Source organism: Micromesistius poutassou (assembly GCF_964030765.1).
Source record: "Micromesistius poutassou genome assembly, chromosome: 13".
NCBI classification, from domain to species: domain Eukaryota; kingdom Metazoa; phylum Chordata; class Actinopteri; order Gadiformes; family Gadidae; genus Micromesistius; species Micromesistius poutassou.
The window spans coordinates 8,874,803-8,900,715 of NC_140283.1; the positions used below are offsets into that span (position 1 = coordinate 8,874,803).

The following is a 25,913-nucleotide window of genomic DNA, read 5'->3' on the forward strand; positions in this document are numbered from 1 at the left end:
GGGACGCGTGTTTTTTGTTTTTTTGGCCGTGAGAAATTGGATGTGTGGCGTGTGTAAGCAGGCAAAAACGTGTGTCACACGGTGCACCGTGCAAGTTGGCAGCTCTGAAATGTATAAATCGAATTACGTGGGAGCCAGAGGGAACCAAGCTCCCAAAAAGTCAAAAAACTGAGGGGGTCTCTCATATATCTGAAGGTGTCTGCCATATTTGGCATTGTAATTTCATCTCATTATCGCTCATTATCCACGCTCATTATCCATCCCCGTGCGGTCTTACCTATTATTAAATAATAATAAAAAATAATAATTATATATATATATATATATATATAAACAGATTAAAAAATATATATAAAAAAAATATGAAAAAAAATTATATAAAAAAATTATTTAAAAAAAATAAAAAAAATTGGACCTGCGCACAAATGTTTTTTTTGGTCCTGCGCGCGCATCTTTTTTTTTGGTCCTGCGCGCGCATCCACAACCAATGCGACCATTGGTTGTGTGTTGTGTGTTTGGGTTCCTTAGTCTTACCATAACAGGCCATCTGTGTTCTCCATGGGAGGTCAGGAAGTCAGTATATATTGATATCAAAGCTTTTGATACAATCAATCATGACATTTTATTCAATAAATTAGAAAGGTATGGGATAAGGGGGATGGTGTTGGGTTAAAAGCTATTTTAGCAGAAGGCAGCAGTTTGTGAAGTTGGGAAATTGTTCATGTTTGGACATTGCTTTCACCCAGGGGTCAATGTGGGGTCAGAAACTGTTCATCTTGTATATCAATTTGTAATGTTTCCAATGCCTTGAGGTTGGTTTTTTGCTGATGTCACTAATATCTTCTGTTCTGGGGAGAATTTAAAACAACTGGAAGAAAACATTACTAAAAATGAGCAAAATAAAAACATGGTTTGATAAAACAAACTCAATAAACTTAAGCAAAACAAATAATGTTATTTTGTAAGTATAGAATGACATGTACAGATAAATGGATTTGAAATTGAAAGAGTTTACCAAAATACATTTCTTGGGGTTATAAAAGAGATTCAGCTGGAAATCACACATTACACAGGTTCTAGACCAAAAATCAACCCTTATTCTCTACTGTTCAATGGTCACCATACCTGAGTTACTGTATGGAAGTCTGGGGCAACACTTAACAAAACTTCATTACATTCACTAACTATATTCAAAATGATTTAAATTCACAGATCTAGTGGAATAATGTTTAAGGCTAAAATGAACATATAACCTTTACATATTCAAAAATGATTCGGTGATTCTGAGGGGGGTTATACTTTTTTGGGCGGAGGGTGGCCTAGGAAGCTCTTTTCTAGCCTCATTTATCAACCGTACTTACGCACAGATTTGTGCGCAAGGAGTGCGTACGAACCTTGCCATGCAAAGTATGGAATTTACCAAAATGTAAGTATACGTAGGAGTGTGTGTAAATATAAGCACAGCTCTGGCCATGCGTACGAACAGAATCTTGTGGTATCACGGTTGATAAATGGGGGGGGGGGGGGGTTGGGGTGGGTCGTGGCCCCGGTCCACATCGCCCTCTGCTGGATGGCCCGTGTCAAAATCCAAAATGGAATGGACAAATTACAATGGGTCAAATTAGATGATTAACGTATGCATCGATTTTGTTAAAAAAGAAAAGTGGTCTAAAAAAGAGCCTTTGCTTGTTTTTGTTTATTTATAGGATTGCAGAAAGCATATTTTATTTTTTGGTTTACAATCAAGCCCAAACGATTGTGAATGCTTTGCTATGTCAAAACTGATATAATCCCAATATATGCATGATCAGTTTCACTAGCGAGACGGGTAGTTTAAATGAAGTATAAATATATATATATATAGAATAATTTATATTTGTATTTATATATAATATAAGACTATATGCAGATAAATATTTTTACCCTGTGGCCAATGTAAAATATACAAACAACCATGTCTAATTGTACTCGTATACCTAAAGGTACCATGAATGTAGAGCAGAAGACCAAAGCAAACACACCACATTGTAATGAATTGCTGTTTATTGTATGCTCTTGATAAAAACATTGCTCTACCAAAAACCACAGAGCAGCACGTCATGCTGAGTTTCAGGACAAAAAGGTGTTGCTGGCACCCCAAGGAGCAGTGGAGGCAGCAGGGTCAGAGACAGGGCTGTGGCCTGTCAGAGCAAAACCTCCACATGATAGCATTCAGTTATTGCAACAGAATCTCTCCTTTTTGATCACATAAAACAGAACTACCATGCAGTGTGGTGCCCATTGTACAGCACTGTTTGTGTGATTTATTATAAGTCAGGCATTCAACACCATCTCTCACTCACTCACACACACATTTGTATTTGGCCATGGCATCAACAGTCAATGCTCAAACGTTTTAGTTTTTTGCTTTTTCAGTTTTTCTTTGTCAACAAGAGTGGTATACATGTGTGGTATACATTTTGGTTTGCCCATGTACATTTTTTTGTTTGCAAACATTTTCATCCCAACAACACATGAATAGAGAAATAAAGATTTAAGGACCGCTTTCTGCAAAGGTGGTGAAATGTGATACTTTCTTGCTGAAATGTGTTGCAGCACTGAAGCAGTTAAAAATACTCTTCAGGTAATTCTTGGGACTATTGAGCTTTTAGTAAGATCGCCGAACAAATTGGCAAGGCGTCTCTACTCATCACAGCAATACAATGGCTATGATCTATGGGAAATTATTAAACATGGGTTTTATTGTTGGATCACATAATGTTGACATCATCCAAAGTTACGTGTAAAACTGGAATTCTATCATTGTTTAGTGTCTTAACAGAATAAATAAATACTTTATAAGCCAACAAGTCATAGTGGCCATTCATTTAAGTAGAAACTGCTTTTCAATTACTGTGGTTCAGTTTAATAAATCATACAAAAATGGTTCATCTTGCCCAGTTCCTAACTAAAATCATGAGTTGTATAGCTTTAAGGCAGATCAAGGAAAGCGTTGCACATCTGAGTATAGTTATGTACTTTAAAGGTAGCTTTGCATGTCAAGTTGACATATTTTCAGAAAATGTGAGTATTTTCCCCTTTCTGGTGCAAAAATGTATGCAGACATCTTCATAATAAAGCAAGAGTAGAATCAAGATGTACAAATACAGAGCGGGTCATTAACAGGACATTAGCATTGGGCTTTTCAACCCTATCATTTAACTTATAGAGATGCTATGGTACAACTTAACATTTTTGAACCAACTAAATTGTCTAATGGTATAATTACTTAATACACTGCGGGGGGGGGGGGGGGGGGCATGAGGGGATCTTATCATTGTCAACGTTTATGCAATCAATCATTGCATTGGGGCCAAAACACTCAATGTTTCCAAAATAAATATCCACATTGCTAAGAAAATGCACTTGCTACATCAATACAGAATAGTCTTGCTTATTTGATATATATATAGTTCTGTTCATCACAGTTGTAAACTTCACCACTGTCAACTACCGCACAGTACCATTATGTCAAGCTAGTGTCCTTTCTAAAAGGAAAAGCAGTTTACTGTGCAGGGTACTAAATCCAGAATCAAAAGGGCCTTACTATGTGCACTTTCAGTTTGCTGTTTGATATACAAGGGAATAATTAATCCCAACAGTTTATACAAGTTATTGTGCCTGTAAGACTTCTCCAATTACAAATAATGGTACTGTATATGCAAAGAAAAAAAACACAATTCCCCGTTCACAAAGTGCAGTCAGCTTCAACTGGCTTATTGGCAGGGGAGCCTATTGAGATGATCTGCTCTAGCTTGCCATTTAACACCAAACTATCAAAAGAACAAGCTACTGCATCTCACCCCGGCCGCATGTTTACCAGCGGGGCTTAGCTGTAGCATATTGACCATTGACACAGGACCCCTTATGGCCTTGAGCCTAGCTGGTTGTAGACTACAAACAAGTAGAACAAATAGACAGCAGAGAACCTGTGAAATCATAAAGGAAGTGCCTTCCTATACCATAATGCGACCAGTAGTGAAGATCTATCCTGTAGTTGATACCATAAGTAAATACATGAGCTAAAAGAAGGTATATAAACAGTATGGGCAGCATAGTTTGGAGGATCTGGTGAATAAAGAAAACCAGGACTGGAATTGAGGGTAGTTAATGGGGTATTAACTCAAGGTTAAAATATGTAGTTGAGAAAAGAACATCACTGGACTCAAGAGATTTAGTTAACTTTGGGAGTGACATTAGAGGGGCTTATCTTACTTTAAAACAAAATAAATGGTTTTGAGTACACGTCTTAACAAAAATACTAACATCCCTCGAAAATATGAGATAACTTTTCAGTCCCCTGGAAATATAAATATTTGCAGAAATCGGGACTTCAGTTTGTTTCCCGATGGACAGGCGTCTTTGAACTATAAGGAAAGGAAGGCTTCATTCGAGCAGTCTGCCCCAGTGCTGGTGACAAATATATAGCTAGTACACAATCTTCATTCTTTTAATCAAGGTTACAAAAAGCAAAAACCAATTTTTTTAAAATTTTTCTTTCTCTGTGGAGGAAGTGCGAGGGGCTGCACACCTCTGCGTGGATCCTTCCTCTCTGGGGCTACGCAGCCACTTTACTGTCCTTCTGGGGCACAAACACAAACACACCAGGGGTTACTACCATGCAGAGCCAACACTTTAGCAGGCAAGAGCCTTTACATTTTTTGTTGTTTTATTTAGCATACGGTTAACTTCATTCAAGAGGCTAAACCCTGTTCCATCCCTCATTAGAGATCGGGACACAATAACTAGTAAGAGCAGTCTGCGAGAAGAACGGCTAACACATTACCCTGAATTCCGGGAGGTCGCCAAACTCCCGTCCGCCCTGGCTGCCTCTGTAAATTCCCCTGTATCCTCCTCCGTGGGGAGGCCCGAAAGACCCCCGGCTGGCCGAGCGCCCCCTGCCCCCGCGGAACCCCATGCTGCCGCGGCCTCTGTAGCCCCCGCGGCCGCGATTCGACCGCATGGGGATGCCGAATGTCTCTGCGTTCATCCGTCTCTCCTCTGCCCATGTCTGCCGCCGTTCCCTGCAGGAGAGATTTCATTTCATTTCAAACCTTTATTTATACTCGTAGGGCATTGAGGTTTCCCTCATTTACAATGTCGACGAGTTTACATCAGAGGACATGCAAAAATAAACTAAGAAAGTAAGATAGGATCCAGCGGTGGATTAGTGATACTGCTACCATCAGCCTGCTATTGGACAATGTCTAAGCAGTTTGGCTGTCCAGCAGGGACTAATTAGTGTAGTAGTACGAGGAGCTGTTGGCTGCTGCCACAACCAAAGCTCTAGGATAAAACCGTACCTTGGGAAAACAGAAATGCCAGATTTCTCGTTCGCCTTTCTGTAAAAGAAAAAAATAGATATTTGTAGACACGTATGTACAATCAATGTCAATCACTTACAAAATTGTTCATTTAATTGTGACATGATCTTGATGCTCGGCTACCATTTGCCATCCCACAATGAAAATCACACGTTAATACCAGTATCATGAAAATGTAACATGGCATTCGCCACAAAGTGCCAATAGCTCAACTCCATAAACTATAAAAAATAATGTGAAGGATTAGAAGATCGATACCAATGCCGGAGCCCTAAATATACCGGTGGTTGCATGTCTAGTGTCGGGTTTACCTGGTGTCGTCACAGGAGATGTTGTCGAAGAAAGACTTGGTCTTGTCGTAGTAACAGTTGGGTCCCAGTGGATCCCCCTCTTCCTCGGCAGGACCCTCGCTGGTTTGGGTCTCCACACCGGAGTCCGGCTTTTCCTCTCCGTTCACCGCCTTTTCCGTTTTGACGACCTTATCGTCTGGGCATAAATCACATCTTAATGGTGAGCGGGATTCCCCAAAGGGATGTACAGCACAGCCGATCAACCATGCAAAAACAGACCACTTTGAGAAGCACTGAAGTAGTGCTGGGCGGTATGGCCAAAAATTTATATCACTGTATTTTTCTAAATTCTAACGGTTTTACGGTATATGACTGTTTTTTTTTCATGCATTATCAGGTGTTCACTAGTGCTGCCACTAAGGACTAATTTTATAACGACTAATCTAAACGATTAATTTAAAAGAAATTGTTTAAAAAAACGATAATTAAAAAAAAGAAAATACACACTGAAAGCAGGCAGTCACGCAGCTTTGCTGCTCGCGTTTACACTTGCGTGCATGGTGTTTAAACATAACTTCCAACGTAATATTAAGTAATATAACGAAGGTGCGCAAGGCAGCCACAGGAGACACCAACATTGTTTTCAACCGCTAGGTACCGCGCTGTATTGAAAAGAAAGTTTTGAAAAGAAAATAAAGTATTTGAAGCGAATAAGCGACGCTGTTTTCGATTTGTTTATTTGGTTTCGAACAAATATTTTTGAGTTGGTTTGGTACTTTAAAATCGCATACGCTTGCAACACACACACGATCTTCAATCAAAACAACATTAGGTAAGTGATGCCGCACTCAGTCATACCATGTGTGTTTAGAAACGCAACATTGAAAAGAGTCCCGTCTGAAACAGTCGCGTGGTGCAGCGTTCCAAACGTTGTGTAATCAAATACCGGTATGGCAGTAAATTAATATTATAACGAAAATACACACCGGTATACCGCCCAGCACTACTCTGAGATTTGTGCAGCCCCCCCACCGAGCTTCTAGGACCTCGGAATGGCCGGCCTTCTGATCTCACTAAGACTTCTGAGAACTATAACCCTTTATGGATTGTGTCATGTACATGTATACATTAGAAAATGATTTGCTAGTCATCTGTGCTAATAATAGTATGACCGATTAGGGCTCATGACAGTTGGTTGGTGGGTTACCATTCTGGCATATCGCATCTGTTGACCCCGCCTATCAAATTCTTGGAATCAAATATCTTAAATTAATTTGACAGCCATGTTGTACCTTTCAGCTTGAGCTTGCTCTGGAACTCTCTGTCGATCTCTTCCTTGTTGAATTGGGCGTTGGCGCTCTCAAAGTCAAAGTCTTTCTCAAACTTCACCGGACCGTCCCGGCGCACGTTGAAACGCCCCCGGCCACGGTGTCCTCCCCCTCGCCCACGGCGGTTGGGTGGGGGTCCTGCAGCTGCTGCGTAAAGGCAAAAGTATTGTTACAAAAGATAGCATTATAGCATTATAAATCATAAAAAAATTGTATGATTTGGGTGAATCCTCTCAGCAAAAGAGTAGGGGGTTGAGAAGAATCAAGGCCGCTAAGCAACAGCTCCTGTGAACTTAAAAACTAAACAAAAGTGGATCGGCAATGGTATGATTTTCACTAAATTAAGAATGAGTACCATCTCCTGCAGTTAAACCTTTTATATGGTTTACCTGCGGAAGGTGTTCTGCTCAGGGTAAAAAAAAATTAAAATCACTAGGAAAGGCCCTGCACTGGGCAACCACAAGACAGCCCGAGCCTCCTACCGTCAGACTCTTGCCTCTTTACCTGTCAAGTGAAACTTTGAGACATCTTATATGAGGTTCCTTTCTGACCATGTAGAGTTCGGTCGTGATGCATTCATGTGTGAGTATGTGTATGCCGAGCAGAGGCCTCACCTGACGAGTTAAAGAAAGAGTGGAATGGCCCTGCGGTGGGAGCCCTATCTACAGCAGGGGTGTGAGCTGCTGAGGTGGGGTGGGGTGCAGGCCAACCCTGGCTGCTGCGGACTCCCCTGACAGGCTCACCCCTCCTTGGGTCCAGGCGTTCCTGGTGTGGGGCCTTCTGTGTGCCGTGGTTGGCCATGGTGGGCGCCGTGCGGCCATGGGCCGGGCTCCGGAGGGCCAGGCCGGGGGCTGGCAGCACTGTAGTGGAGGAGGAGGTGGGGGCTGAGGAGGTGGCCTGCACGGCCTGCTCAAGCGTGGGGCTCTTCCTCAGGGGATCCATATTGGGGCTGCTTCGGCCTGGAGGAGAGCAAGAACTAGACATGAGTGGGGATGCTCAAAATACTGGTTCAATGAATGGAATTTAACACCAATATTGGTTGAGGCGGGCATTTCCTGTTTGGGCAGTCGGCTTTATCGAACACATCGATAGCCCTACTGGTTCTTACCGACGCCAACAGCTCCAAATTGTGGGGAAACCAAGGCGCCACTGCTGAACTGGTTGTAGGATGGCGCAGGGGCCCTGTTGAAGAGGCCATAAGAGCCGGCGGACTGGAATGGGGCAGAGGCAGTGGCTGGAGCAGGTGGTGGAGCAGAGCCCAAGGAAGACTACAGAGAGAACCAGAGTTACTAAGCCATCTGAATCTTGAAACACATAAACCTGTTTTGTCTTGTGAATCCGAGTTATGTTAACTGATTGCATTTAAAATGTGCTGTATGCTAGATTCAAGAGCTGTAAAGAGGCAGAAAAAGTTTGTTGGTGAGCAACATTTTCATAGTTGCCAAAGAGAAAACATCCCCCCTCTCTCTCTCTACATTTCTGTTATTGAGAAGTGTTCCATTTCACACACCTATGCCTGACCGGCTAGATTTATTCCCCCGAACCAATTAGACGCGTTTAGAAAGAAATCAGGTGGAGGCGTCGAAAGGATCGTATTGTTCTCATACAGAGGCGGCCGCAGACGGATATTCTCAAAGCGCATTTCACGAACCAAATAGCCAACGGGTGGCTTGCGATTTCAAATCCTACCTACAGCACGTTTAAGGCATTAAGACTACAAACCTGGACAATGGCTGGATCCTGCGGAGGAGCACTTGACTTCGGGGGCTCACATACGGTGAGGTCCTTGATGTCACTGCCTCTGAAGATGATGTACTCAAAGATCTCATCTCGGGGCGGGATAGGCCTATCGGTGGGGCGGTCTTCAGTGCCAAAGGAACGAACTATAGCAAAGGATGAACAACACATTTAGAAAACGTTAAGTCATACCAACCACAATAATGTTTAGCCGGATATGAACTTACCACCAAGTTATGTTTCGTTAAGTCTTATCATATCATATTCTTATGATAGGGTAGTAAAAACAACTATGATCAGGGGCTAACTTGGGAACACGTTGTAGAATAGGCTGCTTCGCAGACAATATAATAGATAGTAAAGGTGGTGGGAATGTGTTTCGAAAGGAGAACAATGTGATCAACTTCAACAATACACCTGTGCTCGGCCAATTCCCCTGCGTGGGGACCATGCCTATGTAGACAAGCTGGCTCGGGTTAGCAATGGTTCTTAATCCTAGAAAAATAATGCTAAATACGTTAGCTTGTAAACCATATATAAATAATCATGGTTGCAGTTGCATTCTCCTTTGAACCACTGGTTTTACTTTGCTAAACACTTGGGATTGTAACAACTACAGTATCTGTCACTTCCAACTTATTACTGACGCGAAATTAACCCTATGTGCCCCAGACAGCTTATCCTGCATGTCTGGCACAACAACGGATGCATAGCCGTATTTAGAAAGCCGATTACATATTGGCGGTGTTCAATGCTAGTCGACTAACGTAAGAAGAGAATATCTCAATGTGAGCCCATGAGCTACCTCTCGCCAGTGCGACTGTGGAGTTCTCGGTATCGATGGTGTACAGAATCCCTTCGTAGCGGATCTCGGCCTTCGACACCAGGCTGATTTTGCTGCCAAGATAAGGCGTTCCTCCGCTCATCGTGGCGCTCTATCCGACAGTCTCGTTCAAGAAGAAACTCGACGCTTGTCCCAAACCCCGCAACAAAATCAAAAAATATTGCTCCAACTTTCTCCAATTGCTGCTTCTCCAAGCCCCGATTTTACCACTTCAACATGGCTACCTCATTTTCCATCGAATCGTTCTCAGCGCGGGGGTTAATGGGAAATCATAATATCGCGCGTTTACACTCTCGGTGGGAATATAGAGATACACATGTTAGAAAAGACGGTGATCTGCTCCATATTATTTTTGCAGGCAAAAATAAATCATATATTTGTCTACGTCTGTCGAATGCCACATTTTTGAATATCAGGAATGGAAATGATGTAGCTATATTATAAGTGTTACCCTATTATAATCATTATTTATCCGAATAGGGAAACAGCTTATCTCAACCAAAAATATGAGGGCTAGGGTATGACTTGAATGAGTATTGTATATTAATTATAAAGTATTTAGCTATGAGCCTATTGAAATGTATGGATAATACATTGATAAAGGTGCATTTAAATTGTATTATTTAAATATATATTTCATATTGAAATATTTGTATTTTTATATTTTATATCATATCCTATGTTTCATATGTTTTTATATCGTGTTGGTGCATTATATCGTGTTTTTCCATTTAGCGTGTATATTTTGCCTCTATCTAATCAATTAATTCAGACAACGGTCATCATAACATACACAAAAAGCAACGAATGTCTTCCCATTTCGCTAAAAGAATGTGGGTTCTTCTATGTGTTGTAATTCTATAGCCAAAAACAACACCGTTCCTGCGCGCATGCGTACATTCTACGATACGATTTGCACAACGGTCTAACATCAAAGATGGCGGGAGCCTCCGACCCACTGGAGGACATGCTCTTCAATGAGGTAGATGAGAAAGCAGTTAGCGACTTAGTTGGCTCTTTGGAATCACAACTTGGTAATCAAAAGACTTCTACTGCTTCGTATTCCGAGAATAAAGGAGAGGGACCTTCGGGCGCTGTCAAACAGTTCTCAGGGAAAGTGCGTGATCAAGTGGGGTCTCTGGAGCAGCCACAACAAGGGCATCCAAAAGCGGGGTTAAATCAGGAACCTAGCGCCAATGAGGCTCTCCCGAACAAAATACTCGCATCTACTACCTCTTCCGTTACTACCGGGAGCGTAATAAACGCTGGATCTAATTTACAAACACTTGGGGCATCTCCTACTATTTCTCATGTACCCGGATCCGTAACTTTGGCGACTCCGTCTGCAGCTGCTAGCTTCAACAGGGCTACTGCTCTGGGTTCGGCGGGCACATCGGTAGTGACCGCTCCTAACCCAAACATCATCACAACGGCGGGTCTAAGGGCTGCTTCCCCTGGATTACAAAGTTTAAACGGCAACACCGGAGGTGTGAAGTTGGTTAACGCACCCGCTATCGCTTCCCAAGCCGGAGCCAACAGTGTCATAAGTACTGTTAGTGCTGGTAGCTCCAATATTATCGTGTCCATGTCCTCACAGCCTAACTTTACTGTACCACAGTCGTCGGTGGCTTCTCCTACAATCACATTACCGAGACACCCTAGCCCATTGTCCAGTGTGTCCCAGAATGGTTTAGACCCCAAGGGTTCCCCTCTCATTACCCAAGGTGTAGCTTCCTCTACGGTCACTACACCTCAGGTCATGAACCACAACAACCCTCTCATGCATACGAAGATGTTGGTGCCCAATCAACCTGTTTCTGGGAACTCTGTCATTCTCGGCAGTACTCCGCCACCTGCAGCTAACTCCCCCATCAGCCAGACCGTGACCAGTACCACTGTCACACTTGCGGCTGGTATGAAACCAGCCGTCAACGGAGTTGGTCAGCCGGCGGTGACCATCGTGAGGCACCCCACAACGCCTGTAATGGCAACGTCAATCCAGCAGCAGAGACCAGGGCTGGTCGCAAACACCACAAGGACTGCTGCGCCTCAGATAGCCGTCAGACCTCAACAGCAGACTACCATTCAACTTCCTCCGGGATTTACCATACCTCCAGGTAAGAAAAAAGAAGTGTACCGCCGGTAGATCAGTGCTGCTGCTGATGCAGGTAATATAGGTCACCCATATGTGCGTTCTGTCATTAAAAGGTATCAATCTATGGCAAACTCTGTCTGGAAACATCACAATCCTTAATCTCAAAACATGTAACTGCATCGTATTATACATTCACTGATCCTTCAAGACATAGACCAGTGTTTCCTCTAGAATTGGTTACACTCTTTTAATTAGCGGGTTATGTGAGTGCCAAGCCCCTAATGAACTGAGTTAAGAAGACTGTAATGAGACATATTATTAAGAAAATGTTAATGGTTGTCACCTAGCCGTTTTCCCACCTAAAATGAGATAGTCTTTCCTCCCAAAATAATTGCATCTTTGTTGTGATGATGTGCTAACATCACTTCAAACAGAACGGTACAGAACAGCTTGTCTCTCTCCCTCCCCTCCCAGGCATGGTTCTGGTGCGTACTGAGACGGGCCAGTTGGTGATGGTCCCCCAGCAGGTTCTGGCCCAGGCCCAGGCAAAGAGCCAACAGGGCCAGGCGGTGTCCAACATCTCCCCTAGGCCTGCCACCCCAACAGCCGGCGCCACCATCCGAGTCAGCGCCCCCAGTCCGGTAAGGAAAGCATATCCCCTGTGTGTGTCTGTGTGTCTGTGTGTCAGGCTTCTATAACCCTCCAGGAGTATTTACAGTGGGTCGTACTGTGTATCAGACAAAACTACAGCCCTCTAGTTCTGACATGTAAACAGGATGAAAAAAGAAAAATGCTATATGCAAACAACAGCACATGCCTATTTGTCCAACATTCCTTTATTCCTTGCCATCTAACTTCACCTTGGGGAGAAATGTGCACGTGGTTGAGAAGAACACGCAGCAGCCTATGCACTTCAACGTCCCCTTTACCCAAACGTCTTTTGGCAAAAAATAAAACTCGGACCAATTGCATGATGTTGAAACAATCAAATATCACAATATCATAACGGATAAAATTGAGCAAAACCTGGCCTTTCTGGGGGTGTTTATATGAATGCTTGTATAACATATTTATTAGCACAGGCTTAAACATAAATATGATGAAAGATTTTTTCTTAAATGCATTCACTCACTGAGAAGATTTGAAAAATATAACACATTTATTATATTGTTAAGAAGGAATGGAGACTTAATGTAACAATAAAGAAATAGGGTTAGGGTAACCAAATCTCTGTCAAGAAAATGCCAACATCACACGCAAAGCAAAAGACCTATCCTTGAGTGTATGAGCGTTTTTCTCCTCATTCCACCCATCCTCCTACAGCTTCCTGGTACAACCCAGACTGTCCGCCTGGCCTCCCCAAATCAGCCCAGAATGGTTCAGGCCGGTTCTCCCTCTCCCTCTGTTGTACAGGTGCGTGCATTTGTATAGGTAACACTCACATCGGATATCAACAGATCAAGTTAAAGTGATGGAAAAACATCTTGAAGCAATACGAGGAACTAGATGGATTAGAAGAAGAATAATTAGAAGAATTACCTGAAATTGCAAGGGTAATCTGATGCGTAATGTACACCTTTATAACCCCCAACAACTTAATTAGAAGTAAATTACAGATTTCTGTTGTCATCACTTCAAGATTTAGGAAAAAGTGCATCGCTAGATCTACCACCCGTTCTGAACTCTCTTCAAACTCCCATTTTATTTGAAAAATTAATATCAGATTCCTGTGACCAGTATTTACAAGCATGATATTTAGAGTCACTGCATATCTCCGCTTCTTCCCACGCAACTCTTCTTCCCTGTGAGCCACTGCGCTAAGAGCTGTGCCTGCTGACACAAAACTGTGGATCTCGTTCCATCCATGGCGCCATCGTATCATTGTCCCATCTCCCACCAGGCCATCACAGTGGCGCCCGCTGGAGCCGGCGTCTCGGGGAAGATGAGCAACCCTCCCCCCAAGCCCGGAACGGTGATCACTGCGGGGGGGCACGCACTGGCCAAGCCTGTGGGTGTCCAGCCCGGCATCGCCATGGCCGGTGGGACGCCAGGGACGGGCGTCGCCCCCACTGCCCCCCGCACAGCCATAGTGTCACAAGTATGTACCCACACCCACAACATGCCTTGTTTATGAATTTGATAATTGTAATCATTTGGGCTTGACCCTGGTTTTGTAGGATGGAGGACACACATGGCCCTTGTTTCTCCTCGACAGAAATTGCAAACCTAACCAAAGCAAGCCAGATTCTCTACATGATCGTATTGTCAAAGAACAGTTAATAAGCATTAGTTCATGGAAAATGAATGGTCATTGACAAATAGAAATGGCATATACGTATAGGAAGACCATGGTATTCATACATTTCCAACCCACTTTAAGTCCTCGCTTTTGAAATGTGGTCCTCTACCAATTATGGTCTTTGGTTTCACTCTACATATTAAGTAATATGGAAATGAGCATGGAGCCTCCTTAATGTGTTAAAACTAAGTTGCAAGTGTTTTTAAGTAATTTCCTTGGAGGTATTGAAATGTGTTTCACAGAATAAGGAAGGGTTTGTACACATAACTTTTCATGAAATGTAGAACTGAATATAATGCATATAGCATTCAGTACAAATTGTAATTTCGCTACCCACCCTGTCAACTTTATGAAAACAATGTGTATCTATTCTCTATTAGGTACCCTCGCGCCTTTAGGTCAAAGAAATATCCTGTATTTCAGTCTCGATATATATCTACAAAGGAGAATGAACTGTGTCTTGGTGCTGGAAAGTTAAATGTGGAATGACCTTTTTAATTTGATTAACTCTGATGTCTGATGTTTCACATTACAGGAGATGCAGGAAAACGTGAAGAAATGTAAAAACTTCCTGGCGACGCTGATCAAGCTGGCATCCCATAATTCCCCCTCCCCGGATACCTCCAAGAATGTGAAGACCCTGGTGCAGGATCTACTCGTAAGGCCGGAGCATTACCCTTTAACCCATACCATTAGTATTCAACGGACTGAGGCTTTTATTGTGAAGTTAGTGCCTTCCGTGTGGTTGTTCCTGTTAAACGGCCTCTTCTTTGTTCCCCAGGATGCGAAGATTGAGCCCGAGGAGTTCACCAGCCGACTGCAGGCTGAACTCAAGTCCTCACCTCAACCCTACCTCATCCCCTTCCTCAAGGTACTCCCAACAAAGACTCTGAAGGAATAAATAGAGCAACCACAAATTACACACATTGTGTTCGTGTTTATACTCTATATGCATAATGAATAATTATTGAGCAAACTTTTTATTTTGTTTTAGAATGTGCATTGCTAATCATTCCTAAATGCCAGCTTGAGTTATGTTGCAGTCATTTAATTTGTGCCTTATCAAACTGTAAAAGTAGTATAGGAAATGGTAATTTGCCTATTGAGAATCTACAGAGTTGAGTTGGCTAATCCTATTTTCCATTTGATTGGTTGGTTGGTAATGCATAAAGTTCCTGGTCACCAAAATCTATACATACAGGAATGTGTTGAAACAACCATGAAGGAGACTTTGCACGCACACAGCAAAACTTTTTTGTTAAAAGTTTTGCTCACAACACTTATTATGGGTCTTCTACTGTTATATGCCAGGGCAGTAGGCTGATCCCCACCAGTTTCATCTACTCCCCATACCCTGGTACATCAATTGTTATTTTATAGTTTACCGGGGAGGAAATTGTTTTCCACAAAACTGTACATCACCGCGAGTAAACCAACAATACACTTTACACGCATCATGTCACAACAATAACAGTCGGTAACTGTACATCAAGGTTATCCTACGATGATGCCTCTGTTAAAAAAGAAGGGTCTAGTAAGCCAGCCAATCTATGTCAAATGTTTTGTAAAGGGTGTGGAACTGGGACGGTCGGCTAATGTTTGTGATTGGTCAGGCTTATGATTAGCGCCATTGGTCAATTAGGTATGAGGTCACTTCAATTGTGGATATCACAACTGTATAATATCTAGGGATGCATCGATACCGATACCAGTATCGGGTATTCGGCGATACTTCATTAAAATACTCGTACTCGTATTTGTTTTTTAATTGCCGATACCACGCACCAATACCACTATGTCAGTAATCTGAATCTGATCAAGACTATTTCCTGATTCCCGGGAAAGGTTATGATGGGAAATAAAATTAAATAAAAAGCGCAATGAGTGCGCGACTATTGTTGTCATACGGTAACGTTGATCGAGGCGAAACTCAAGCCCTGGTAAAGGAACGACACAAAAACGAAACAGCGAAACGCCGATCCGTGTCCCCCTCGGGAGCGGGTCTGTGGATTCTAGCCACGCCGGACACACACAGTCACTGCGGTTTCTCACTGTCCATGGTTCTGAAGTCTGTCGGTGCTGTGTGCGCGCTGTCATGATACAGCGTGCACAGCATTACATGAAATGTTATGCACATTTACCGTGCATAATGAACGCTGAGTTGGTAAATTTTCAGATTGACTGGTAATTCTGCACAATGACCGTTTTCCCATATAAACCTTAACATACACAAAACAGTGGCAGAGGCGGCCAGAATAAAATCAGTTGGCACGGCGGCCTATACGTTTTTAAATAACTTACCCTTTGATCATCGCATTACTTGAAAACAAAGTCCATCCTCCTGTCCTTTTGGATGAAGTGGTTGATGGCGACTGATCCTTTGCTTTTAATTTAATTTACTTTTGCTCCTTGGTTGATCCCGTCATCCTCGGGTATCGCGTATAGTTGGTGGAGTTGAAATGCCTTTCAAAAGCTTTGGTTTTCTGAACCAATTTTAGCTCTGGTGTGGGTCTTCCTGTTCAGACTAACTCCAACTTTTTATTAAAAGTTAACCTAGAAAACGGCATAGATAATAAATCGGAAACAATGTCCTCCTCACTAAAATTGCACTTCTTTCATAGAGACCAAATCTAGAAAATATCTGTACTCGGTATCGGCAAGTACACAAATAAAAGTATCAGTATCGTATAGGTTTGTAAAAAAGTGGTATCGGTGCATCTCTAATAATATCCAGTTATGAATATATTTCTTTTTCTATGCTAGTATCTACAGATTGCCTGGAAAACATTAGTTATCACTTTGAATATGCACACCAAAGCAACACCAAAACAAAACTAGTTTGAAGCAAATTACAGATTAGGGTGACCATGGACTTTACACACCTGTGTATTTGTGACAGTACTATAATGCATCGTAAACACAGGTTTGTTTTTGTAGCCGTGCTCTTATACATATAAACAGAGGTGTTTTTTTGTGCCATCAGTGATACGCTGTACATTAACCCATTCGTTTTGTTTATTGGGGGCATCCACAGAAAAGCCTCCCCGCGCTGCGCCAGTCTCTGCTCAACAACCAGCAGTCTCTAATGGCCTCCGGCAATGCCCCCACTCAAGTCTCCCCCGCCGCCACCTCCACCATCAGAGCCAGGCTCCCCGCCAGCCCCGTCATGACCCCCGTCCGGACACCCACGCCGCTCGCAAACAACACCACCCTGGTACCCTCAATCGCTGTGACGCGGGTCTTAGGGGTTCGGACCTTACACTAAGGAGGGGTTTTTACTGCGGGACTGAGTTCAGTGTAGTGGGGCAGGCATTGATCCAAAGCGCTGAAACCTGAAGTTAGTGGCATGATAGTCTAGTAAGTGGTGAGGGTGAGTCGGTCTCCAGGCAAAAGCTGCTGTTTCAAGCTCCTTATGGCCGCAGTCTACTTGGAGGTATCCTTGAGGCAGACGCCTAATCCAAAAAAAAACAAATATGGTAACGCCCTGTGAGATGCTTTAAATATAAGGGTCTGGTTAATAGTTTAGTAAATGGTAATCGACGACTGAGTAAAAGAGATTTGATCGAAACTCTTGTTGAACCACCGTATAAAAGTGTGTGTGGCCACATAGCTCTCTTTTGTTGTAATGTCATGGTGTGGATCCCGTCATGTGACCTTTATCCTCTGCCCTCATAGGGTGTCAGGAGACAAGCGCTCCCGGCAGTCCAGTCCCGCATGCCCATGGTCATCACCCAGACCCTCAGAACCCCAGGTAGAGACGCACGCACGCACGCACGCACGCACGCACGCACGCACGCACGCACGCACGCACGCACGCACGCACGCACGCACGCACGCACGCACGCACGCACGCACGCACGCACGCACGCACGCACGCACGCACGCACGCACGCACGCACGCACGCACGCACGCACGCACGCACGCACGTGATAAAATGGCTTCATAGTATAATGTTTTCAAAAACAATCTAAGAAATTGCAGATTATTAATGTGATTGTGTGTTGTTCAGGTGCAGTTGTGAGGGGACCTTCTATCATCGCAGGTAAAAGTCCTGCTAACTTGGCAGTGCAAGCCAATCAGAAGAAGCTGAGTGACCCAGGGGGTGGTTTCAGGTGAGTTCATCTATGTTTAGCTCTTATTTTTTATTTTTTTAGTTGCACAGAACAACCACTAGAGAGCGACCTCTAGCCATCAGGCTCATCCCATAGGATGTGTAGTGACCTCTTCTGTCAACCTGTATGTATGTTTCATGTACCACCCCTGCCCCCCCTCTGTGCTCAGAGATGACGACGACATCAACGACGTGGCGTCCATGGCCGGGGTCAACCTCAACGAGGAGAACGCCCGTATCCTGGCAACCAGCTCGGAGCTGGTGGGCACCAAGATCCGCTCTTGCAAGGACGAGGCCTTCCTGCCCACGGGCCTGCTGCACCGCCGCATCCTGGACACAGGTGTGGGGAGGGCTCTGTGGGACACGGCCCCCGCCACAGTATAACAGAGGGGTCATCCTAGGAGGGTGTAGTTCCAGGGTTTACAGCAGCACCACCCGTAAACAGAGTGTGCAAACAGTGCAAGTCCGTCAGGAGAAGGCGACCACAATAACATCAATGCATATGTACAACTGCTGTACAACATAAATCAAATAGAAAAAATGAATGTGTTAAATATATGGCAGTTACACTTCCCGCTAAATTTAGAGTGCTATCTTGAATGCAGGTTTCATTGATGGCCCAACCACTAATCAGAAAAAGTTACCCACTATCTCAATGATGATGGAGATGAGCAATAGGGAATGGAGAGGTTGTGTCTTTTTTTTTTTGGTCAAAGTTTTGCAACAGAATTTATTTTAGTTTTGCTTTTTCCAAGGAAATTCCCCAGGAGGAGGATAGCTTTTAAAATCTGTTTGTCTAAATGTTGTAATTAACCCACAAATTCATCAATTAAGAGACGTATGAAGAACCCTGCTGTGTTACTTGGTCTTCACTGTGCCCGTCTCTGTCCTCAGCCAAGAAGTTGGGTGTGACCGAGGTGCCGGCGGAGGTCGTGAACTACATTTCCCATGCCACCCAGTCGCGACTGCGCTCCTTGCTGGAGAAGGTGTCGGCGGTGGCTCAGCACCGCGGCGAAGGCGGGAAGGTATGTTCATGTTGTACGCTTAGAAGAGACTCAAACCCCGACGCCACTGATAGATTGGCGGGCATTGTAGACGACTCCCTCTGTAGGTTAAACACATGCTATTGCATGCTGTCCTGTGATTGGCTGATTTAATGCGACACCACCTATGCTCTGCTTATCAATGCTGAAATGAAGGGGCGTTTATAGGGGAACCGGCAGACCTGCCCCAGAATGACACAAAGTCAAAGGTGGGGTCAGAGTATTGGGTATATTGAGTATTGAGTATCTGTTTAACCTTTCACAACGTTCTATTTCTTTTCCAGGATGAGGAGTGGGCGGAGCAGTCCTCGGACGTCCGCGCTCAGCTGCGCTTCTTCGAGCAGCTGGAGCGCATGGAGAAGCAGAGGAAGGACGACCAAGAGCGGGAGATTCTGCTCAAAGCAGCCAAGGTACGTGGAAACACTGAAATCAAAGGGACGTGCGCTACTTTTGAGAAGTTTCATAGATTCCCATTTGTATACACAAAATAGGAGGTTAAAAAAAAAAGGGGGGGCGGTTGACTTTTTAAAGATGCACGCATTTGTTGTTTGTCATCGATAAATCCCCCTCTATACATGTGGTGCAATGACGCCTTGACGCGTGCGTAGGGCAGACGTAACCGTTTCAAACAGTCGTAGCACTTAGTTGATGCATTGCCTGTGCGGGAAGGATCTGGACGGATCACGTGTGCCTTTAGGAACAGGTTGGGATGTAGCTTCCCTCAGGTTCCTCTAGGGGGAGTGGAGGAGCTGCTCCATGTGACATCATGTTCATTTCCCCCACACAGAGTCGTGCCCGGCAGGAAGACCCGGAACAGGCCCGACTCAAGGCTAAGGCTAAAGAGGTAAGTGTGTGTGTGTGTGTGTGTGTGTTCGTGTGATTGTGAGCGTGAACCCAGTGGGCCGCTGGCGTCTGCTGTGTGTTGCTGTGCCCGTTGCTCCATCGTGGAGGGAGTCGTCCCAATTCTCAAGTCCCACAAGGGGCAGTAGAATACAAATGAATTCAGATACTTCCTGAACACAACCACTCGCCAACCAATCAAAGGACACCAGCCAATAGGGGAAACGTTGATTGTTGCCTTCTACGGCTCCAAAATAGTCTGGGACATACATGGGACATACACACACACACACACTGCGTCATCCTCTTGTCATTCTCACTGTCCTACCACGTGTCATAAATTGGACTGTCCAGTACAATCTCCCATCACACACACACACACACACACTCACACATACATGCGTTATACGAAGCAGGGGATGGGGTTTGGGGGGGGCAGGACAGTCAGGGTTTTTCTTGACAGAGCTACTTCAGGCTGGCCCTGGGGAGCCCAGAGGTCAAGGGCCATTACCCATAAGTCCTTCTGCCGGGCCCCAGGGGCCGACGTGGTGGGGAGTCCAGTCCAGACACGTTAATGTCACCTGGAAACCAACACAGCGACACTACCCGAGGGGAAAAACAAAAAACAAAAAAATACCTCATATTGTACGGTGCAGTCCATCCTAACTTTACAATTCGGGAAGATGTGTATAACCGCAGCCTACCAGTTCTCTCCCCTGGATCGTTCCTGCAGGAGTCCCCTCCAGTGCTGCCCCGCCGCCCGAACAAAGGCTGGGTTTCCCTCCGTTCCCTTCTATTCCCCCGTCCCGTTCCTCCAGAGCAGGCCACGCCGCGGGCTACGTCAGCCACTTGAGACAGAGCGTTGCATGCAGCCATTTTACATTTAATTTATCAAATTGGTAAAGGTTGGGTTAGTTTTCACCTGTTTGCATTGTGCAGAGCACATGATGATCCATAGTTTTTTTTATTATTGAAAGCTTTGATCAGACCAGGTCTACTCTGATTCCAGCCCAAGTGTTACCTAGTCCAGTCTAGTGGGTTGAGTTCTCCACGGCAGAGTAGTGTTGCTGGGCATGGCCTTCTGCCACCCCAGGCTTGATCATTTCATCCCAGACAGGGAGAGACAGGAGCCCCTGGCTCAAGTCTGCTTAAGTCAGCATGCAACCTTTGCTCCCCAGTGATATCTGCCCTATCTTATCAGACTCTCGTCTGCAGTGAGGTCCATCGGAATAGAGTGCTTTTTAATAAGGACTCTTATGTATATGTTCTACGTACCAAACACAGAGACTGGCGGTGCATGTTTGGAGCAAACAGAAAGGATAAACCTGCTGGTATTGATCATGATGTAAGACTATAAAGCCAGGATTCTTTGGAGTTGTTTGTAACCATAACGCAACAGTTTAAAATACTATGCGTCATATGTGTTCGTACACAAAACATGAAAATCGACTGAGCTGGCCCCTGGCAATCGACCTTTGTCCAATCATCGATTCAGCTGCCCAGCACCAAGATCCTGTCTGCACAAGTGGGGGGGAGGGGGGCCATTGTATGTGATATAGGTTTTTTGTGTGTGACCACATTTGAATGGCACTTGGCTACCTTATGGGTGAATGTTGCCATGCCAATTACATCTCCCCCCTGCTCCTCCATTGCACTGCAGGGGGTCGGGGGGAAGAGGGGGTCGTATGAAAGATCAGAGCTGTCAGTAGAACCGGACAGGGCAGGGGACAGACGACAGATGACATTGTGTCAAAGGTCTGATGTCAGAAAAGTAATTGTCTCAGCAGGGAAAGAGTCATTGTCAGGGGCCAGCTAAAACAAGAATTGAATATTTCACTTTGAAGAACCAAATACCAAATGTTCAAGCTCTTTTGTACTCTAATTGCACGATATCTCTGAGCAAGTATTATAAAAAATAAACTATTACAAAAAAAAGATGCAGAAATGTGCGTCTGACCATTGTGTAAACCTTTGAATCTGTATTTTGAAAATCATCGTTGGGTGAAAACACATGCTCAACCAGTAACCCGTGTGGTTGTTTTCTGTCCGACCCACAGATGCAGCAGCAGGAGCAGGCTCAGATCCGCCAACGGGACGCCAACCTCACCGCCCTGGCTGCCATCGGGCCCCGGAAGAAACGCAAGATGGACTCACCAGGGTCCTCCAACGCCGGAGCGGAGGTACAGGACACACTCACACACTCACACACTCAGTCACTCTCTCCCTCACACACTCAGTCACTCTCTCCCTCACACACTCGGTCACACACTCGGTCACACACTCGGTCGCTCTCTCCCTCACACACTCCCTCACACTCCTCACCATATAATTGGACAAAGCGAGCTTTATACTTCCACTCCACTGTTCTTAAAGTGTGAGCTCTCATTTGTCAGTGATACATGTGTGTGTGTGTGTCAACACTACATTGTTATTGTGGAGGTTAAAGTGATGCTGATGTCCAAAAAGTGTTGTTCTCTTCAGTCCTGTTTACACACAGTCTGTGTGTTTACTGTGGAAACACCGTTACCATCTCGCCTGGTCTGCTGGCTTCCTACAAGCGGCTTGTGCATGAGTCCTGTCTAGAGTGAGGGTGACCATAGTTGAGTGAAGGGGGCCAGGCTAGGCCCCGGGGCCTGGCTGTGGGTGTGTCAGCCTCTCCTGTCCCTCCCTCTCCCTGAGGGGCAGCCATAGATTTAATCTCTACAGAGAAGAGCCCCAGGCACCACCCGAGGTTAGGGCTACTTCAATGTGACCCTCCCCCCCACCCCGTCCCCCCGTCCCTCCCCTCCCCCCTCGCTCACTCTCTCACGCACATATCAGGCCTCAGGCTCGCCCCCCAGCAACCCCAGACAAAGGCCTATGTGCAAAGAGAGACAGAGAGAGAGAGGGAACAGGATTAGGGGCGGAGGGGCCTTGGGCATATCAAGACTGCGCAAGGTAATGAACTTTAGGAGCTGTTGTGTTGCAGTAGTGCTGTATAGAAGTACTAGTCAATTTAACCAGACTCAGAAACAGAGGCTGAAGACTCACTGTGTGTGTGTGTGTGTGTGTGTGTGTGTGTGTGTGTGTGTGTGTGTGTGTGTGTGTGTGTGTGTGTGTGTGTGTGTGTGTGTGTGTGTGTGTGTGTGTGTGTGTGTGTGTGTGTGTGTGTGTGTGTTGCCATGCCATGCCTACAGGCTGTTGTGGTGCGTGCGTGTGTGTGCAAGCACCCGCCCGGGGCCTCATTCCTATCCTCTAATGTCAGCTCAGCCCTCTGGTCCTGGTGCCCCGGCAGCAACAGTAGCACGTCTGTGTTTCTATGCAGAAGCTCAAAACCAGCAATCGCCAAACTGCAGCAGAAAGCGCAAGCACGGATGGCCCGGGCTTAGGTTTAGATAACCGGTCAAGATGGCTTCCTAAAGAGAACTCCTGGCCATTTGTGCCACCTTTGGCTGTATAGGCCAAGGGTGGAAAAAAAATGAAATGTTAAAAATAATTGAAATCTGAAATTGAGCTTTAGCCTTTACCCCCCCCCCCCGCCTCCAATTAAAACATGCCTCTATCCCCAACACAACGTCCTTGAGGGTTTTTTGATGTTTAATCACAATTAGTTTAGTTGGGTTGATTCTAGCTATTCTTTTCTGGTTAGTGTTAATTGTTCCAATAAGCATTAGCAGCTCACCCACACCTCAAACAGAAATAAGCTCAGAAGATATAATTCACATTTCAAACATATTAAAAGAAATGTGGTTCACTTGTCAATTCACCCTGAAGGCTTAGAAAATACAGCCATAGCCTGGATCTGTGCTAGCGTTCACATTTGCTTCTCACGTACACGCATTCACTTCCAATGGGCTCCTGAGCTACAAACCCAGGGGCGTCCATTGCTCTCACTCTTTATTGACCGTCCTACTGCAGACCCATACCGCCATACATGTGTTCCTGTCGGCCTCTACTGTGACGTTTCTTGTAAATGCTCAATGGCACCTGGGGCAAGCGCCAAACAATGGGAAGAGATGCTTGGAGTTATTGCCACAGTGAGCTTAATTACTGTTCCCAATTCCTGTGGAAGAGGGCTTCTTTCAAAGGCTTTCAATGTATTACCTTATAGAGCTTAACATTTTCTTCATTTTTGGCCTTTTTAAATAATTTTTTTTTTTAAATAAATTAAAAAATGCCCTCCTTGCCCACATTTTACTCCGGGCTTCTTAGTGTATCTGGTCTGAATAGGAGCCTGTGAATGCCTCCATGGCCCCAATACATGATAAACACCTTTGCAAATAATCTTGACTTGACTTGCCTTGAGTGGCTGTCCCGGGGGTGGTGGATACAGTGCAGGGCGGGGCTCCCGCTCACGGCTATTGGCGCACCTGTTCTAATATAAATGTGCGGTAAGCCCTGTGCAGGTCTAGGCTGGGCTAGCCATTCACTGAATGCAGTGGAGTTGAAGGCTATGGCGGCGTTGGTAAAGATGGGTCATCAAGCTGTGCAGAGCAACGCTGCAACAGCAAAGTGTGTGAGGAATGAGACACCTTGGAGCCGGGCGGAACCATGACGCTGTGTGCACATGATTTAATTCAGCTCCGTGCTTGTCATTTGCTACCCTTTGGCCTCGATCATCTCCCCCTTTTTCCCATTCCATCTCATGCATTGAGGCCCATCTCGTGAAGTGCAGTCACCTCCAGTGCCTGCAGATACAAGGGCTGTTTAAAGGGGCAATGGCAAAGGTTTTCTTGTAAATAACTGTTTTATGAGTCGCTATCTATTGCCGAATGGGGCAACACAACAGGGATCGAGCCTCTGGCCCTGAAATGAAAGCCCTGTATTTGCAGTATTGAGAATGTTACACACTGCTTGTCAGTGGTGAGGCTGTTTGCATCTCTGGGGAAAAAAAACTACTTATCTCCAACAAAAACACGAAACGGAAATCTTCAAGATTGCAAATTCAAACCGTCGCCATGCAAGAGCTGCACTTTCTGTGGCCCTGTGCAAAGGGGCACAGAAAGTGTGACCGCATACAAATTATGTTTTCCTCCGATTGGAGAAGCAGCCACTGTGCATCATGACGACCATAACAACACAGAGAACGTTCCCTCTGAAAACGGTCAATACCAACTAGGGCTTGGCCATTTGGCCTAAAAAATAAAATCCCTTTTTATTTTCAAACCAATAGACAATTTGTTACTTGTCATAAAGAAGGTCTGCTGAAAATGCTGCTGCCAAGGTTAGCTGCTTTTTTGCCGGCACTCTGTGGCTTGAGCTGGCATCTGCAATTGAATATAAAAAAACGCCACGCCCTACTACCTACTGCGGATATTAATGTGTTGCCATTTTGTGTCATCTAGGTGTGTGTGTGTGTGTGTGTGTGTGTGTGTGTGTGTGTGTGTGTGTGTGTGTGTGTGTGTGTGTGTGTGTGTGTGTGTGTGTGTGTGTGTGTGTGTGTGTGTGTGTGTGTGTGTGTGTGTGTGTGGATAGATCTATATGGTGTAATAGTATAATGTCAGGGCTGTACGCGTAATGGTCCGCGTGCATCACAAACGCTCCCCCTCTGGCCGCACCTCACCTCTGCTCTGTCTCCCCCCACCCCCCCCCCCCCACCCCTACAGGTGGCCTCAAGCTCCGGCTCCGGCAACTCCCCGGGGGGCGGCTCCTCGCGCCAGCAGCTCCGCACGCGGATCACAAGAGTCAACCTCAGGGACTTCATCTTCTGTCTGGAGCAGGAGCGGACCACGTCCAGGTCCCTGCTGCTCTACAAGGCCTTGCTGAAGTGAGGCGTCCCCCCCCTCAGCCCCCCAGCCCGCCTCAAGGAAGTGGACCCCCTCTCCCCCCCCCCCCCCCAATTCATCCGCAGAAAACTAAAAAACCGGGAACCACCCACCCGCCCACCCCATTAAAACACAGATGCAGTTTTTAAAAGATATTTTTTTAGATAAACATTGATTACGTTGGCCTGTGTCCTGGAGCTATGTGTGCCCCCCCTCGC

The 25,913-nt window shown here is 45.1% G+C and overlaps 2 protein-coding genes across 7 annotated transcripts; one reads left to right on the top strand and one right to left on the bottom strand.

Annotated features, from left to right (window-relative positions):
* Positions 1–2,025: 2,025 nt before the first annotated feature.
* Positions 2,026–9,797, bottom strand: lsm14aa (LSM14A mRNA processing body assembly factor a). Of its 5 annotated transcripts, none has more exons than XM_084477208.1 (9): positions 9,524–9,797; positions 8,704–8,864; positions 8,090–8,249; positions 7,725–7,940; positions 6,946–7,125; positions 5,675–5,849; positions 5,343–5,381; positions 4,826–5,063; positions 2,026–4,621 (listed from the first exon to the last, which is right to left on the bottom strand). In XM_084477208.1, exons 1-9 carry the CDS (start codon positions 9,642–9,644, stop codon positions 4,598–4,600), a joined length of 1,314 nt encoding a protein of 437 aa, XP_084333334.1. In that variant the 5' UTR covers positions 9,645–9,797; the 3' UTR covers positions 2,026–4,597. The 5 variants fall into 5 exon arrangements, with proteins under 5 accessions (XP_084333334.1, XP_084333333.1, XP_084333331.1 ...); XM_084477207.1 differs by having other exon boundaries at positions 6,946–7,128; XM_084477205.1 differs by having other exon boundaries at positions 7,596–7,940.
* A 702-nt stretch (positions 9,798–10,499) lies between these two features.
* Positions 10,500–25,756, top strand: LOC311356974 (transcription initiation factor TFIID subunit 4-like; the record flags this gene model as incomplete). 2 transcript variants are annotated; one of them, XM_084476841.1, is made up of 16 exons in its annotated part: positions 10,516–10,544; positions 11,405–11,679; positions 12,132–12,298; positions 12,981–13,070; positions 13,558–13,755; positions 14,492–14,614; positions 14,738–14,827; positions 16,991–17,170; positions 17,632–17,707; positions 17,967–18,069; positions 18,239–18,408; positions 18,963–19,093; positions 19,396–19,521; positions 19,899–19,955; positions 22,009–22,131; positions 25,537–25,756. In XM_084476841.1, the coding sequence occupies 16 exons, from the start codon at positions 10,540–10,542 to the stop codon at positions 25,699–25,701; spliced, it is 2,079 nt and encodes a 692-aa protein (XP_084332967.1). In that variant the 3' UTR covers positions 25,702–25,756. The 2 variants fall into 2 exon arrangements, with proteins under 2 accessions (XP_084332966.1, XP_084332967.1); XM_084476840.1 differs by having other exon boundaries at positions 10,500–11,679.
* Positions 25,757–25,913: the final 157 nt, after the last annotated feature.

Bases quoted from the DNA above. Each gene is read 5' to 3' on its own strand.
- lsm14aa (XM_084477204.1), bottom strand. From the start codon at position 9,644: ATGAGCGGAGGAACGCCTTATCTTGGCAGCAAAATCAGCCTGGTGTCG. The intron at 8,250-8,703 runs GTTTGTAGTCTT...TTCTCTCTGTAG, and splicing joins AGGATCCAGCCATTGTCCAG to TCTTCCTTGGGCTCTGCTCC. The intron at 4,622-4,825 runs GTAATGTGTTAG...TTTGTGCCCCAG, and splicing joins GCGACCTCCCGGAATTCAGG to AAGGACAGTAAAGTGGCTGC.